This window comes from Cnephaeus nilssonii (genome assembly GCF_951640355.1).
Source record: "Cnephaeus nilssonii genome assembly, chromosome: 5".
Taxonomy (NCBI): Eukaryota; Metazoa; Chordata; class Mammalia; order Chiroptera; family Vespertilionidae; genus Cnephaeus; species Cnephaeus nilssonii.
The window spans coordinates 24,690,112-24,707,813 of record NC_137076.1 but is presented as its reverse complement, the minus strand read 5'-3'; the positions used below and the strand labels follow the sequence as shown (position 1 = coordinate 24,707,813).

At 47.2% G+C, this 17,702-nt stretch overlaps 1 protein-coding gene across 1 annotated transcript; it reads right to left on the bottom strand.

The window, feature by feature from the left end:
* Window positions 1–78: 78 nt before the first annotated feature.
* Window positions 79–14,730, bottom strand: ECSIT (ECSIT signaling integrator). The gene is made up of 8 exons (XM_079771593.1): window positions 14,594–14,730; window positions 8,045–8,163; window positions 6,560–6,977; window positions 5,977–6,200; window positions 1,369–1,426; window positions 1,111–1,259; window positions 847–952; window positions 79–414 (listed from the first exon to the last, which is right to left on the bottom strand). Exons 2-8 carry the CDS (start codon window positions 8,138–8,140, stop codon window positions 164–166), a joined length of 1,302 nt encoding a protein of 433 aa, XP_079627719.1. The 5' UTR covers window positions 8,141–8,163; window positions 14,594–14,730; the 3' UTR covers window positions 79–163.
* Window positions 14,731–17,702: the final 2,972 nt, after the last annotated feature.

The window sequence follows — 17,702 nt, the reverse complement described above, 5'->3', positions numbered from 1 at the left end:
TGGATGCTGGAGAGCCCTTGAAAAGCCATGCCACAGGCATTAAAAGGGCAGGGATGCCACACTGCCGGGTAACAGCCCTAAACCAGGAAACTTTTATTTGCTGTACAATCAAAGATCATCTCATGCTTCCACACCAGTCCAGGTCCCTGTGCCTGCTCAGGCCTCAGCTCTGGCCCTGCTGCTGTCGCTGCGTATTGTCTTCCTCTTCTTCCTCCTCTTGGGGCGGTGGTGGGCAGGGCTCCTCCAGTCCTGAGGAGGATGCCAGGAGCTCCCCAGTGGACGCTGTCAGGCGGAAGATCACGGGGATCTGGGCCAGGGCTGGGTTGGTCTCCTGCAGGCCCTGGATCCACTTGGCCAGTGTAGCCTGGTCATGGGCACCTGCCATACACATGGCGAAGACAGGGCCTTCTTCCACTGTTGGGAGAGACAGGCCCTCAGTTTGTGCAGTGGGACTGTAGCCCACTCCCCTACCAGGCCACGGACAGGGGCTTTAAGCTCCCTTTTGGTTTTCTTGTGTATCCAAGTCTTCCCACAGGATATACACTCTGCCTGAACTGCCCATTCCATGCTTCACCTGTGTGATGCCTCCTGGCTCTTCAAGATTCCACTGGAAAGTCCTCCCACTTCCCACCTGCTCCTCCCCAGAATATAACTTGCCTGTTCCCCCTCTGGCCCTACCCTGGTCACATTGGGTAACCAGCACAGAGGCACTCCATGATGGAGAAATGACAGGCCTGGAGCCCCTCAGGTGTGTGTGTATTTGGGCACCTGCTAGGTCTGCCTCAACCCCACAGGCCACACCTCATCCCATGCTGTCTCTGGAGTCCTGCGCATCCCAGGTTTTACCTTTATCGATGTCAAACTCGTAGTCATCCCAGCCGCTTCTACCATACTTCAAGTCCAGCTGTATGGGGTAGTAGAGGTTCCATTCCTCTGGAATCTCCTCCACTTCCTACCCCAGGAAGGGGGAAAGGGGGTACAGACAGAGTCAGAGGCTCAGGATCTTGTAGTCTCCTCCCTACCATCACCAGAAACTCACCCCACCCCAATCTGTGAGCCCTCACTAGCCCTCAGGGCAGTGCCAGCCCACCCTCACGATTTGGGCCTTACCCTCTCCTCAGGGGGCTCCAAGTCTGCTCTGAGGATGTGGTAGTAGACACATTTGTCGCGAAGCCACAGGGAGAAGGGGCCCTCAACGAAGATAGGCCGGGCTGGGTTGTGGCGGGCCAGGGCAGCCTGTTGATCGGGACTCTGGATACCTGGTGTGGCAACATGCATACCCAAGGGGCCTTGGCTGAGTCCAAAGGCCCAGGGAGCCCACCCAGCAGGCCCAGTGAGAACCCAGCTGCTCTATATGCAGGGCCTTACCTACAATATGCTGCTCAGTGGGATCTGCTGTACCTGTGGAGTCTTTGGATGAAGCCATCTGCAAAAAAGAATAGGGGTGGAAGCTTTTGGCCTCCAGCCCCTACAGAGGAACTGGGGAGAAATGGGGAAGGGGGGTTCCCAGCGAATTCTAGGCTTGTCTACTGGGCCTCCTACATGTCACTCAAGCCCAACCCTTCCTCACTTCTATCCAATTCAGCATAATAACCACCAACATTTCAGATGCTCACACAGCTGGAACCCGGAGGCCACACACCTGCATTAAAATCTGGGCTCTGCCCCGGGCTGTGGGACCATGGCCAAGTTGCTGTACCTGTGCCTTAGTTTCTCCAATTCAAATAGGGGTAATAACAGCACTTACTTCCAATGGTTCTAAAATGCCAAGAGCAGCCCTAACTGGTTTGACTCCGTGGATTGAGCGTTAGCCTGCCGTCTGAAGGGTCCTGGCTCAATTCTGGTCAAGGGCACGTTGCAGGCTCCTCCCCAACCCAGGTCCCGGTCAGGAGTGGGCAGGAGGCAGCCAATCAATGTGTGTCTCTCACATCGACGTTTCTCTGTGTCCTTCCCTCTCTCTTCCACTCTCTAAAAGATCAATGGAAAAATATCCTCAGGTGAGGATAAACAAAAAAAAGTGCACATATGTTTTGACTAAAGTATCGAAGAGTAGACAATTGTTGGCACACATCATCCATCCTTTCTGGTTAAAAATTCATTGGATCCGTGGGCACAAACATAGAAGAACCACCAAGCATGTTATTAAGTGAAACCGGCAAGAGGCAAGATGCAGAAAGTGTGTGATGCTCTGCCACTGGAGAAACACTTTCTTTTTTTTAATATTTATTGGGTGACATTGATAAAATTACATAGGTTTCAAGTGTACAATTCTATGATACATCATCTGTTTCTTTCCAAAGTCCAATCTTTCATCACCATATATTTGACCCCCTTTAGGAGAAAATTTTTTTTTAAGTTTATTTAAAATTTATTTTTTTTTTTTTTAATTTTAGAGGGAGAGGCGGGGAGAGAGAAACATCGATGTGAGAGAGAAACATCAGCTGCCTGGGAATTGAGCCTGCAAACCAGATATGTGCCCTGATTGGAAATTGAACCAGCAACCTCTTGGTGCATGGGTCGATGCTCAACTAACGGAGCTATACTCCTGGGCAGGAGAAATGCTTTTAAAAGTGTTCTTTTTGGGGGGTGGAAAAAGTAAATGTTTTACTCTTGGGCCCTTTTACTGGACAACATACAGTGGGACCTTGGTTCTAGAACTCAGTTCATTCCAGAAGGCTGTTTGAGAAGCAGTTGTTTGAAAACTGAATTATTTTTCCCATTAGAAATAATGTAAATTGAATTCATCTGTTCCAGACCCCCAACTGATTCCCTGTTTTAACCTTTCTTATATACAGTACATGTCTAATGTACTGTTTAATCTATAAATAAACACTACTTTTCTTAAATTTATCGAACCACTCCTTACTAGGTTTAAAGGAATCACTTTCAGCACTTGTTCCAGGGGTGTCTTTTAAGTCAGCATGCAGCATCTTTGCTCATTCGTATATCAGGGCCTCTGAAATGCCGTGACTGGCTAACTGCTTTTGGTTATCCAAATCAACAACAGGTTTCCTATCTCTTCAGTTGCTTGTGATCCTTGTTTCTTTCACACCCTTAGCAACATTAGCACTCTTGATGACCTCTTTTTTTTTTTTTTAATATATTTTATTGATTTTTTACAGAGAGGAAGAGAGAGGGATAGAGAGTTAGAAACATCGATGAGAGAGAAACATCGATCAGCTGCCTCTTGCACACCCCCTACTGGGGATGTGCCCACAACCAAGGTACATGCCCTTGACCGGAATCGAACCTGGGACCCTTGAGTCCGCAGGCCGACGCTCTATCCACTGAGCCAAACCGGTTTCGGCCATTGATGACCTCTTTATGTTTTAAAATTGTTGCATTCTCTCCTTTGTTTGTTGCCTGAGAGATGCTTTTTGTCATGATGAGGTATTAGCGTGAAAGGACTGTCAGGTCAAAAACCAAAGTTTGGTTCGAAGTTTCATTCAACAAATGAGACATTTTTTTCTAAGAACAACTAGATTGAGAATCAAATTGTTTGAGATGGGAGACATACCAGAAACAAGGTTTGACTGTATTTATACTGATTTTTAATTTCAAATTTAACATCATGCCTGGCCAGGTAGCTCAGTTAGTTAGAGCTGTCTCAATACGCCAAGGTCGTGCGTTTGATCCCCAGTCAGGGCATATGTAAGACTCAACCAATGAAAAAAAAAAAAAAAAGACTCAACCAATGAATGCATAAATAAGTGGAACAGCAAATAGATGTTTATCTCTCTTTTTCCCTTCCTCTCTTCCTCTCTCTAAAATCAATAAATAACATTAAAAAAAATTTTACCATGGAGTTTTTTAAAAATAACATTTGATTACATATCTTTTCCTCTCATGCTAAAAATCTTGGTTCCTATCAGCAGTAATACGTGCACTTATTTGACTTGTCCATCAATATACATAGTGGTTTGTTTTACATAGTTTTGATATTACTACTACCATAATGCTATGGGATCAAGTTCAGGATTTCTCTGCTGATCTTGTTTCTTAGAATACATGTCACTAAAGATGGACAGTCAGATGACAGTGACTGAGAAGATTTTTTTTCTCTTCTAAGTTATGCTATCAATTAGATATTTAGCTATATCCATTTTTGTTTGTTTCTAATTTTGGTAGTTATCCCCTCCCCCCCCCCCATTTTTATTTTATTTTTTACATATTTGCATAGGTTAAAAGTCAATCCATATTAAATAAACCCATGTCTCTCTTCCATTCCAGTTCTCTCTACCCCATCTCCTTGCCATAATTTCTACCCATTTCTGACTTATCTTTGCATTATTTATTTTTGTAAAAATAGGCAAATAGCTATATGCACTTTTATATCCCCTCCCTCTCACTGAAGACAGTTGACTATACCACTGTGCGTACTTCATCCTTTCACTTTGCCTTTTTCCCCAAATCTTTGACTGAGGTGCCACAGTCTGCATGACAATTTGCTCTTAATGGATACTTGGATTGTTTCCATTCTAAATCTGGGCAGTGTCAGTGATTTTATCATGCTTTCCACCTTTCTGTGTGTATTTTTTTTTAAATATATTTTTATTGATTTCAGAGAGAAAGGGAGAGGAAGAGAGAGATAGAAACATCAATGATGAGAATCACTAATTGGCTGCCTCCTGCACACCCCCTACTGGGGACTGAGCCCGCAACCCGGGCATGTGCCCCTGACTGGAATCGAACCCGGGACCCTTCAGTCCGCAGGATGCTCTATCCACTGAGCCAAACCAGATAGGGCTGTATTTTTCATAATGAGGCAGGGGAAATGGAATACTTATATACACAGTATATGCAAAAAAGTATATCTGCTTGCAAACACATAGGATCTCTCTGGAAGGGGACATGGAAGTTAATTCCTCTGGGGAAGACGGGCTAAAGGGCAGGAAAGGAGAGAACTCTTCATTGTGTTCTTGTTTACTGTTTGGCTTTTTATTGCATTCTTTACAAAATTAAGAAATGAGTTAAAAACTACCTCTGTCCTCTCTCACCTGGATGCTGCACCACCCATTATCCTACTCCCTCTGTCTTCTCCCCCCACTACCCAATACCATCCACATGGCTACTAGAGGGCACTTTTGAAATTGCAACCCCTTCCAGAAACATGACTTCCACACCATCCCTCCTCTAGGCTCTCTCCTCAGCAACAGGTTCAAAAACAAGCTCTTTAACCCATCGTCCTCCTAGCCTCTTCTCCTCAACCCACACCCTCTGCACCAAAGGAAGACCTTTCAGCATCTCCCCCGACCCTAAAGCCCTGCCCCATGCTGCTCCCTCTGCCTGAATACTCTTGCCTCTCCTGTCCTGCCTAAGCCAGCTCACCTTCACCTCCTCCAAGAAGCCCTCCTGGTTCCCTGCCCCTTCTGGGCTACCATGGCCCCCAGGGCTTCTGTCTTAGAACCAGTGGCTCTGAGGGAATTGTTATCCAGGGTTGGCCTCTATGACCAGACCAGTGCTGTGAGGGGCTCTCTTTGGATCCCGTGTGACCTAGCATGAGTGGGGCCCGCAGGACATGGGTGGGGGTATAGAATATTTCACTCAGTCATTCAACAAACAACTGCTGAGCTTTGTGACAGACCCTGTGCTGGGCCTTGGGAGACACAGGGGAAACTGAGTCACAGTGATTGAGCAACCAAACTCAGTACAGGGAAATAAATGGTGGTCAGGAAGGGGACCCTGAGGAAGGGACAGTGCTGTTGAGACTGGAAGAATGTGAAGTCCCCAGGGAAGAGTGTTCCTGACCGAGGAAACAGTGAGTGTAAAGTGTAAAGACCCAAGGAGGGAACTGGCAGATTGCTCAAGGAACAGAAAGGAAGGCAGATGCCTGGATTATAGTGCATGTGGGGAGGGGGTTAGGAGCAGAGGTCAGAGGTCAAGCTGCGGTAGGAGTGAGGGACATAGGAATATAGCAGAGGGTTCAGCTGAGTAAAGGGGAGCCCAGCCCAGGGTGGTACAGACAGGGTTGAATACCTGGTAGACGGTGACCCTGGCGCTGAGGTCAGGCTCTATGTGTCGCAGGCCCAACGTGGCCAGTTCCACAGGGTCCTGGGGCAGGTCCCGGGGCACAGGGAAGGGGTTGATGTTCTTGAAGCGGGAGAACCACAGCTTCATGCGTATGAACTTGAGCATGGGGTAGCTTTTGCGCCCAAATATCTGAAGCAGCAGGAACTCGGTCTCCTTGTTGGGCATCACCCCTGTGCCAGGTGGATGGCAACAGAGCATCAGGGAGGGGGCAGAGAGGGGAGACATGGCAGACAGAGGCCAGTAGAGGAGCCCAGGACCAAGAGGAAATTATGGAAGGACCAGATGGAAAGAGCAAGGAACAGGGAGAATAGAAGTCAGGGAATTGATGCCACAGGACAGAATCCGAGAGAATTTAAAGGAAAAGTCAGAGGGAGAGAGGAAAGGGATGAGAGCCAAAAAGAGATTTGAAAGAGGGAGGAGGGGAGCAGGCAGACAGAGAGGACACACGTCAGCGCCACAGAGGGATGTAGGGGCCCAGACCCAGCAGTGGGAGGCAGCCACTCCCCCACCCTGAGCCTGCGGGCCTCACCGTGGTTCTCCATCTGCTCCAGGACAGCAAGCCCGCACTCCTGCTGCCGTGGGAAGTGGATGAAGATTTTCTGGAAGACGTTGCGAGGCTGGAAGACCTCCTTGGGGAAGACGTCAAGCAGCAGGTTGTAGACAGCCAGGTCCTTCTCAACGCCGAAGTCCCGCATCTTGCGCAGGGCTAGGTAGATGAAGTCGACGTGGCCCCGCTTGTGCACGTTGTGCTGCCCAAAGTTCTGCACAGCTTGCACAAAGCTGGCTTTGTCCCGGGCCCCATCTGGCGCCAGCCTAAACAGCTCTTCGTGGGGTGACAGGGGCTTGGCCGGCTGCCGCGGGGGCTCAGGTGGCCTCGGGACCAGAGATGAGTCAGAGCTGTGGGTGGCTACGCTGCAGTGGAGGCCTCGAGGGACCTGGGAGGGTACCTGGGGACAGAGAACCACTGCTGAAATCTGCTACCTCCCTGTGCCCCTCGGGGAATGCCGGGCTTGCTCTTTCCTGGGAAAGATGCCAGTGGGAATCCCTAAAGGCTTCTGAGGAGGTAAGCTGTTACAGACTGTGAGAACACAATGGTAAAACCTCTTCAGAGACAATTGGACAATATTCACGAGGACAAACACACCCCTTCTGTGGCAGCAATCCTGCACCTGATAATTAAATCTGACAGCTCTAAACACACCTGCACCAAATGACTGCGCATCCGCTCTGTCGGTGGAAATGGCCCCAATGTGCATCAGCAAGGAAATGATAAAGCAAATGGCTATGGACTTGAACAAGGAACACACCTGCTGCTCTAAGACACACTGAGGAGGTCTTGTGTTACTTTGGGTGATCTTCAAGGTATTTCATTAAATTAAAAAAAGGAGGGTGTGAGACTGTTTAGAGTATGTATAAAAAAAAAATCCCCAAACTTACATCCAGTAGATCATCATTATTTGTGGATTCCATATTTCTGAATTTGCCTACTTGCTAACATTGATGTGTAATCCCCAAGTCAGCACGCCCTCACGGCACTTTCCTGGTCTTTCGTGGACACGTGTGGCTGAGGTTGTTTGGCTCTCATACTGTCAAGTGTCCTTTCAGAGGCTTACTTAGTGCATGTGTTTCACATCTTTTTGTTGGTGATTTTGCTACTGAAAATGGTCCCCAAACGTGGTACAGAAGTGCTTTTTAGCGCTCCTACCTACAAGAAGGCTCTGCTGTTGCTTACAGAGAAAATAAATGTGGTAGATAAACTTCATTTAGGCATGAGTTATAGTGCTGTTGACTGTGAGTTCAATGTTAATTAATCAACATTAAATTGGTCCTCAGAGCAGACAGGCCAGCGGCCAGCCCAGACCCGACCCCCCCAACACACACACCCCAGAGCTGGCTTCATTGGGTGGATTCTGAAAGGCTTGGGAGCAAATCCTAGGCCTGCCTGCCAAATCCTAGGCCTGCCTGCCCCGTCCCTCCCTTCCTCCACCCTGACGACTGCTTGGTTGGCAATTACCTGAGAGAAGGGGGCTCCCGTGAGGGCAGCGCCACAGATGCCTCTCCAGCCCCGAGAGAGGCCCCGGGCTAGCATGATGGCTTGGGCCCAGCTCATGCCTCTGCTTGTTGGACAGCCACCTGGACAAGGGAGAAGAGACAGCATCAGCCTGGCACCCCACCTGCTAATGGAGAGGAGACCCCTCTCGTGGCAGAGGCCACTTTCCAGACTGCATAGCTACCTCACCAGACCCACTGTTTCCTCATCCACAGGATGGAGCTTAAATGACTGTTACAATCAAGGGTCCTTGCTTCACTATCTAGAGAAATTTACTGCAATGGTTCCCCACCCTCCCTCCCAGGTCTTTTTTTTTTTTAATCCTCTACAGAGGATGTTTTTATTGATTTTAGAGAGAGAGGAGGGAGAAAAACATTGATGTGAGAGAAACATTGATCGGTTGCCTCCTATACATGTCCCAACTGGGGATCGAACCTGCAACCTAGGTATGTGTCCTGACCCGTAATCAAACCTACAACCTTTGGTGTACTGGACAATGCTCAAACCAACTGAGCCATCTGGGCAAGGCCCTACGAGGGCATTTCTTAACGTTAGTCACATACCATACAGTCCATCCTTTTAAAATATAAAGGTCAGGGGGGGAAAAGGGAACATATGTAATACTTTCAACAATAAAGTTTTAGCCCTGGCCGGTTTGGCTAAAGCATCGGCCTGCGAACTGAAAGGTCCCAGGTTCGGTTGCAGGCACATCCCCAGTGGGAGGTGTGCAGGAGGCAGCTGATCAATGTTTCCCTCTCATCAATGTTTCTAGCTCTCTATCCCTCTCCTTTCCTCTCTGTAAAAAATCAATAAAATATTTTTTAAAAACCAATGAAGTTTTAATTTTAAAAAGTATAAAGTTCAATCTTTTTTTTTAGTATATTCAGAGTTGTGCAACCAGCACTGTAATATAATTTTAGAACATTTTTGTCACCCTGAAAACAAAACCTAATGAAAACAAAAACATTAACCATCACTCTGATTTCCTTTCATCCTCAACTCTAGAAAACCAATAATCTACCATCTCTATAAATTTGCCTACTCTGGGCAGCTACACTAATAAAAGAGAAAGATGCAAATTGACCGTATCTTTGTGACACCCATCAGCCAATCAGGAGTATGCAAATTAACCCAACAAAGATGATGGGTTAATTTGCATACGCATGCCGAAGCCGGTTTGGCTCAGTGGATAGAGCGTCGGCCTGCGGACTGAAAGGTCCCGGGTTCGATTCCGGTCGGGGGCATGTATCTTGGTTGCGGGCACATCCCTGGTGGGGGGTGTGCAGGAGGCAGCTGGTCGATGTTTCTCTCTCATCGGTGTTTCTAGCTGTCTCTCTCCCTTTCTCTCTGTAGAAAATCAATAAAACATATATTAAAAAGAAAAAAAATTTGCATACACAGGCGCCCAGCAGCCGGGGGCGTTCTGTACCGCCCCAGCTGCTCCAGGCCTCTGGGCAGTGTGGGAAGGTGGAAAGGCGGCTCCAGGCCGGAGCGAAAAGGTGACTCTGGGCGGAACGAAGGCAGAAAGGCGGCTCCAGGCAGAGTGAAGGCGGTGCCATTAGCCAGGGGAAGGAAGGCCCATTCTTGCACAAATCTTCGTGCATCCAGCCTCTAGTCTATATATATAAAAGGCTAGCATGCAAAGTGTCCCCTCGGGAGTTCGATCACTTGCTATGACATACGCTGACCACCAGGGGGCGGTGCGAAACAAAGGAAAGCCCTGGCCAGCAGCCGGAAGGCCCGGATCAGTCCTAATCACCAGCCAGGCCTAGGGACCCTACCTGTGCATGAATTTTGTGCACCGGGCACCTAGTTTCATATAAATGGAATCATACGATATATGTTCTTTTTTGGCTAACACCTTTCATTTAGCATGTTTCCAAGGATTATCCATGTTGTAACATGTATCCGACTTCATCCTTTTAATTGCCAAAAAATTCCCATTTTATAGATGTTTTATTTATCCCTTCATCAACGGATGGACATTTGAGTTGTTCCCACTTTTTTACTATAACTAATGCTGCTATGAACATCCGTGTAGAAACTTTTGTGTGAACATGTGTTTATACTTCTCTTGGGTATACACTTAGAAGTCATATTGTTGGGATATATGGTAACTCTATTTTTAAAAAATATATATTTTATTGATTTTTAGAGAGGAAGGGAAAGGGAAAGAGATAGAAACATCAATGATGAAAGAGAATCATTGATTGGCTGCCTCCTGCACACCCCCTACTGGGGATCAAGCCCACAACCCAGGCATGTGCCCTTGGCTGGAATCGAACCTGGGACCCTTCAGACTGCAGGCTGATGCTCTATCCATTGAGCCAAACCAGCTACGGCTCTATTTAACATTTTGAGGAGCCCCTGAAACTGTTTTCCAAAGTAGCTCCACCATTTTACATTCCCACCAGCAATGTGTAAGGATTCCAATTTCTTCACATCCTTGCCAATACTTACTGTCTTTTTTACTACAGACATCCTACTGAGTGTGAAGAGATATCACCTTGAGGTTTGGATTTGCATTTCCCTAATGATTAATGATGTTGAGCATCTTTTCATGTGCTTATTGGCCATTGTGTACCTTCGTTGGAGAAATGTCTATTTAAATGCTTTGTCCATTTTTAAAAAAATGGGTTTTCACCCTAGCCGGTTTGGCTCAATGGATAGAGCATCGGCCTGTGGACTGAAGGGTCCCAGGTTTGATTCCAGCCAGGGGCATATGCCTGAATTGCAGGCTCGATTCCCAGTGAGGGGCGTGCAGGAGGCAGCTGATCAATGATTCTCACTCATCATTGATGTTTCTATCTCTCTATCCCTCTCCCTTCCTCTCTAACATCAATAAAAATATAAAATAAAGAAAAATAAAAAAATAAATGGGTTTTCTTTTGAATTACTGAGTTGTAAAAAGTTCTTTATATATCCTGGATAACAGACCATTATGATTTAAAAATAATTTCTCCCATTCTTTAAGTTTTCTTTGCACTTCCTTGTTATCATTGCAGCACAAGTTTTAAATTATGATGAAGTCCAATTAACGTTTTTCTTTTATAGCTCTGCTTTTGATGTTGTATCTAAAATAAAAAATGCCGAGCCCAAGGTTATAAAGATTTACCTCTCTTTCTTCTAAGCCTTTTAGCTCCTACATTTCCGTCTGTGACCCACTGGGAATCTGTGTGTATTGTGTGACAGAGGGGTTCAGTTCATGCGGATATCCGGTTGTCCGAGGCCTGTTTACTGAAGAGACTATTTTTTCTTCATTTTATAGTCTTCGCACTCTTGGTGAAAATCAATTGACCATAAATGTAAGGGTTTATTTCTGGGCTCTCAATTCTATTCCATTGATCTATGTTGAACCTTATACCAGTACCACACAGTTTTGGTTATTGTAGTATTCTAACTCAGGAACTATAAGTCCAACTTTGTCCTTCTTTTATAAGGTTGTTCTGGCTATTCCTGGTCCCTTGCAATTATATATAAATTTTAGAATCAGCTGTCAATTTCTGTAAAAAGCCAGAGGGATTCTGTTAGGGATTGTATTGACTCTGTAGATTGATTTGGGGACTATTGCTATCTTAATAATAATGTTAAGTCTTCTGATCCGCAAACATAGGATATGTCTTTATTTATTTATTTTTGTCTCCATTTATTTAGATCTTTAATTTCTCTCAACAATGTTTTATAGTTTTCAGTCTTTTCTTTTGTTAAATTTACTTGTATTTCATTTTATTTTTAGAGAGAACTATGGATGCAATAGTGAAACATCAGCTGGCTCCTGCACGCTCCCTAATGGGAATCAAACCTGGGCATGTGCCCTGTCTGGAATGGAACCAGTGACCTCTTGGTTCACAGGTCACCACTCAACCTCTACATCACACCAGCTGGGCTTAATTTCATTTCTGTACTGTTCATTGCTAGTATATAGAAATAGAATTTATTTTTGTTAATCCCTCACCCGAGGATATTTTTTACCATTGATTTTTAGAGAGTGGAAGGGAGGGGGAGAGAAACATCTTTGTAGAGACATATGGAGTGGTTGCCTCCGCACACTTCCAGACCAGAGCCAGGTATCAAGCCTGCGGTTCACGCCCTTGATGGGGATTGAACCTGAGACTCTTCACTCCAGGGGCTGATGCTCTAACCACTGGGAAAAACCAACTAGGGGGAAATAAAATTTACTTTTACTTTGATCTTATATACTGCGACTTTGCACAACTCACTTATTAGTTCTAATAGCTTTCTATTGGATTCCTTAGGATTTTCTATATACAATATCATGTCTTCTGAAAATAGAAACAGATTTTCTTTCTTTCTAATCTGGATGTCTTTTATTTCTTTTCCTGCCCAAGTGCCCTTGCTGGAACCTTCAGTACAATGTTGAATAGAAGTGGCAAGAGCCGCTTCCTTGTGCTTCTCTTGATTTTAGGGGAAAAGCATCCTGTCTTTCATCAATGTGAGCTGTGGGTTTTTCATAGACGTCCTTTATCAGGTTGAGGAAATACTGAGTGTTATTATCAGAAAGGGTATTGGATTTTGTCAAATGCTTTTTGTTGCATCTGTTAAAATAAACGTGACTTTTCTTTTATACATTAACTGATTTTCAGATTTTAAATTAACCTTGCATTTCTGGGATAAACTCCATATATAATCCTTTTTATATGTTACTAAAATTTGGTTTGTTAGTCTTTTGTTGAGGATTTTTGTGTCCATATTCATAAGAAATACTGGTCTGTAGTTTTCTTTTAGTGCTTGTTTGGTTTAGTATCAGGTAATGCTGGCCCCATAAAGTGAATTGGGAAGTATTTAGATCATCCTCAGCATTAAATTTCTCTAGCATCTCCCATCTTGACCTGAAGTCTCCCTAGAGGCAGGGCCTAGGCACCAGCATTTTAGCACACCCCAATGACTCTCACACGCAGCCAAGATTAAGACCCTAATTTATTTTTTTATTTTCTTTTTAAAAATATATTTTTATTGATTTCAGAGAGTAAGGGAGAGGGAGAGAGAGATAGAAACACCAATGATGAGAGAGAATCATTGATCGGTTGCCTCCTGCAAGCCCCACACTGGATATCAAGCCTGCAATCTGAGCACATGTCCTTGACCAGAATCGAACCCAGGACCCTTCAGGCCTATGCTCTATCCACTAAGCCAAACCAGCTAGGGCAAGACCCTAATTTAAATGTTGACCACTCAAAACATTTTTTTTTTTTTCAGGAATCAGCTGCATTGGTATTATCATCCAGGAGCTTACTAAAAATGCAAAATCTTAGCCCTAACCCAGACCTACTGAATCAGAATCTCATTTAACCAGTGTCCAGGTTTCTTCTATGTGTGTTAAAGTCTGAGAAATGATGATCTATGTGCTGACAGATCCAAATGTTTATCGCCTAAGCTCCAGCTTTCGCCTAAGCTCCAGGAGTTTAAGCTCCCTGCTTAAACTTGTTTGCTCCCCATCCTGGCCAATAACACCACCAATTCCTAGTCACTCAGGCCTAAAACCTAGGAGACACTGCTGAGTCCACTGTGTCCCTCACGCCCCCATTTAATCCATTAAGTAGTTCTGGTGACTACTTCCACACCGATCCCAAGTGCATCCATTTCTCTCCACCTGCAGGCCAGTGCCCCAACGGCCTCTTTCCCAGCCTCCCACTTCTTCCCTTATGCGCCTCCAGTCAGTTCTTCCCACCCTGACCATAGGGAGCTTTAAAAAATTTGAACTAGCCTGGCCAGTGTAGCTCAGTGGTTTAATGTCAACCTGTGAACCAGGAGGTCACGGTTCGATTCCCGGTCAGGGCACATGCTCGGGTTGTGGGCTCCATCCCGTGTGCGGCATACAGGAGGCAGCCAATCAATGATTCTCTCATCATTGATGTTTCTATAGCTTTCTCTTTCTCCCTTCCTCTCTGAAATCAATAAAAACTATTTAAAAAAAATAAAAAGTAAATAAAATAAAACGTGAACTGAATACAGTATTCTCTGCCTAGAATTAATGATGTATCACACGTAAGATAAAATCAGACAGGGTCTACTCCTCCAAACTCAACTCTTATAACTCCAGCTACACTGTTTCTTAAACAAGATAAATTTATTCTAGTCTCAGAACCTTTGCGCTTGCTTTTCCTTCTGTTTGGAAATTTCTTCCCCCGGATCAGACCACAGCTATCTCGTCACTCAGGCCCATATTCGAATGAAAGAAAGGCCTTCCCTGACAGCAGCCTCACTCCCTGTTCAAAGCCCCCCTCACCCCGAGGAATGCATTTTTAGCAACTACCAGCATCTGAAATCACCCGTTCATTTTTATTCCTGACTTGTTCAATGTCTGGCTCCTCCCCACCCTCGCCCCCCAGGAGATGGAGGATTTCTTCTGCCTTCTCCATCGCTGCCTCTCCAGCACCAGGGACAACACCTGGTATATGGCAGGCGCCTAACAAGGTCACTGGAATGGAAAGAACCAAGTTTCTACAAAACTCTATAATTTATAAATCTGAACCCCACGCGGGGTGTACCTACAGCAGCTCTGAGGCTGGCTGCCAGGATTCTGGGATCGATGGGAGAAACCGGCAGACGCGGGTTCGAATTCCGGCCCGGCTGCCCACCTGCGGCGTGCCCGCTGGAGACAGCCTTAAGCTCTCTGAGCCTCGGCTGTCTCATCTGCAAAATGGGAGATTAAAGACGTGAGAAGGTAGGTACACGGAGAGCGGCCTTTCCCGGCACGTCTCCGCCCCGCAGCGCAAAGGTCATGGTGCCCTGGCCCAGCAGCCGGGTCCCTCTGGAGCCGCTCTCCAGCGCTGTCGGCCCAGAACGGGCCGCTGCGGGGCCCTGCAGCTCGCGCTCGCCTCCCCACGCACAACCTACCTACTAACGCGGGCGGCCGCGGACTCCGAGCCAGTTACATCTGGCTGCTGGGCGCCGCCATGTTGCCCAGAGAGCTTCCGGGTCACGGGCCGTCAGGGAGCCAGCCATTCAAGAACGCGGGTTTAAAGAGGTCCCGCCCCAAAGGGAGGAGCACCAATAGGAAGGGAGAATGACATTGACGCTGCCTAATAATGAGCCAGCCCCTGTCCCATATTAGGCAAACCGCATCCCGGACCTGGGAATTGAGAATGGCCCGGGAAGGAGTGACTAGGTCCAGGTGGGAATGCAATAGTAAGGGTGGAAGTACTCCCAAGTGTGTGAAAATGCAGTGCCTGGGTCCCTGTATTTGTACCTTTTCCTTCTGGCGTCAGGTGCATGATCCGGGCATGGCGGCATCAGAGATGGTGCAGCTGGCATCCACCCCGACGGCTGCAGGAGCTGGGCAGTCGGACAGAGGAGGTACCTGGGGCGTGGACAGGGCTACAGAGCAATGACTCTTCCTGCTGGTCCCTATGGTCCCCCCGCCCCCAACCCCCTGTGGTTCTGCCTCCTGACTTCGTCTTGTGCCAGCTTCTGGGCGCTCATCCAGCGCGTGCTCCACAGCCTCGGAGCGCCTTGGACTCACGCCTAGGCTTCTAGGTGGTGAGGTTCAAACCCCACCTCCCTCTCCTGGTGCCTGACCATCCTCCTCTCCCTGGCCATCAGCGCCCTCTGGCGGTACAACCTACTCTCCGTGGAGACTATCAACATCAGCCTCACTCCATGAGTCAGCTGGGCACAGGTGGATATTCTCCACTTCACTCTCACCCCTACTCTGAGCTCCGGTGGGGGCGGGGAGCCGGTAACATGGGGAAGGGGGTGGACACTGCTGAAGGTCTTCAGGTGAGTAAGGAGCCCCTCGAGGAAGATTCTCTGAGTAAGGATGGCACAGCTAAGAAGCCTCATGGGCCAGCCTACTTTCTCCCTTTACCCCAGCCCAGGCAGAAGTTGACCCAGGGCCTTGACCCCTCCATGCCAGGCCCCCAGCTACCCTGTACAGGGCTGTCCAGAAGTGTGGGGGTGGGTCAAGTGGGCTCCATGCTCCCTTTGACCCACAGACTGTGGCTGATGCCCCTGGTAACCTGTTCCATGGTAGATGGGGTTCAGCTGGGTGGGCCCTGGGTCACATTCACTCAATCCCCTGCCCACCTCCCTCCACACCTGGTGCTGATCCACTGCAACTAGGACATCATTTGTTCCTGGGTTAACATACAGTTTCTCTTTAGCTTTCACCACCTCTCTCAGATCCCTGGGACACTACCTCTCCCCCCACCCCACCCCCACCATGTATTGAACATCTCCTGTGCGCTGTTAATATTAGCTCCATGAGGAGAGGGAGATTTTGTTTGTTGTATATATTGTCCCTAGCATTGGGGACTGGGCCTGGTAGGTACTCGATAGATGTTAGTTACAGAATGAATGAATGAATGAATGAATGTGTGAATGAATGAATGTTCCTGATGCTCATCCCTATATTTAAACCCTAGAAACTGTCCCTTGTGACGATTGTCACAACTGTCCTGATGCTCACCCCAACCTTTAAACCCCAGCAACTGTCCCTTGTGACAGCCTCATGTGACTGCCTTCCACACACCTGACTAATTACCCTACCTTTGCCTCCCCCCTTCTTGCCCCAGCCCCAGGGTAGGCTGCACGACTACCTGAAGACCTCTATGCCAGTTTGTGTCTGCTCTCAGCCCTTTGTCAATTTTGGGTACTTGGGTCTGGAGACATGTGAGCATCTTCCTGCAATTCTCCTTTTCCTCCCTCACCCTGACTTCCCACTCTCCTGTCCAAAATTGGTTGTTGAGTACAGCAAGCTGCCCCTGAAAGTTGTTAGTTTGTTAGTGGCCTTACTGAGTGGTGTGCCCATGGTTGAAGTTGTACAGCTGGCATCACTGTGACGTTGTTTTAAAGTTTGAGGGGTTTTGACTTTTGGCTATGCTGGACCTGGACACCCTCAGCATTCTACAGATGTACCGTATCACGCTGTCCAGGGCGTGAGGTGGGGAGCCCTCATGTCCCGGAGCCGGTGGGAAGGGATTGAGAGATGTGGAAGAGCTCCCCTAAACCCTGCTGCAGACTTGGATTCAGGCCCAAAGTGGTGGGAGTTGTGCAGAGGAGCCTGAGGCTGTGCCCATCCACAACCAGAAGGCTCATATTCACTCAACAAGCATTTTTTAAAATATATTTTTATTGATTCCAGAAAGGAAGGGAAAGGGAGAGAGAGATAGAAACATCAATGATGAGAGAATCACTGATCGGCTGCCTCCTGCAGGCCCCCCACTGGGGATCGAGCCCGCAACCCAGGCATGTGCCCTTGACCGGAATCGAACCAGGGACCCTTCAGTCCGCAGGCTGACACTCTATCCACTGAGCCAAACCAGCCAGGGCTCAACAAGCATTTTTTAAAAGATATTTTTTTTTTATTGGTTTCAGAGAGGAAGGAAAAGGAAGAGAGAGATAGAAACATCAATAATGAGAGAGAATCATTGATTGGCTGCCTCTTGCACACCTCCTACTGGGGATTGAGCCTGCAAGCTGGGCATGTGCCCTTGACCAGAATTGAACCTGGGACCCTTCCATTCGCAGGCCGACGCTCTATCCACTGAGCCAAACCAGCTAGGGCTCAAAAAGCATTTATTGAGTGCCTCCGTTGTGCCAGTCACTGTTCTAACCCTGGAGAAACAGCAGTGAGCAAAAAAAGATCCCTGATCTTGGGTAG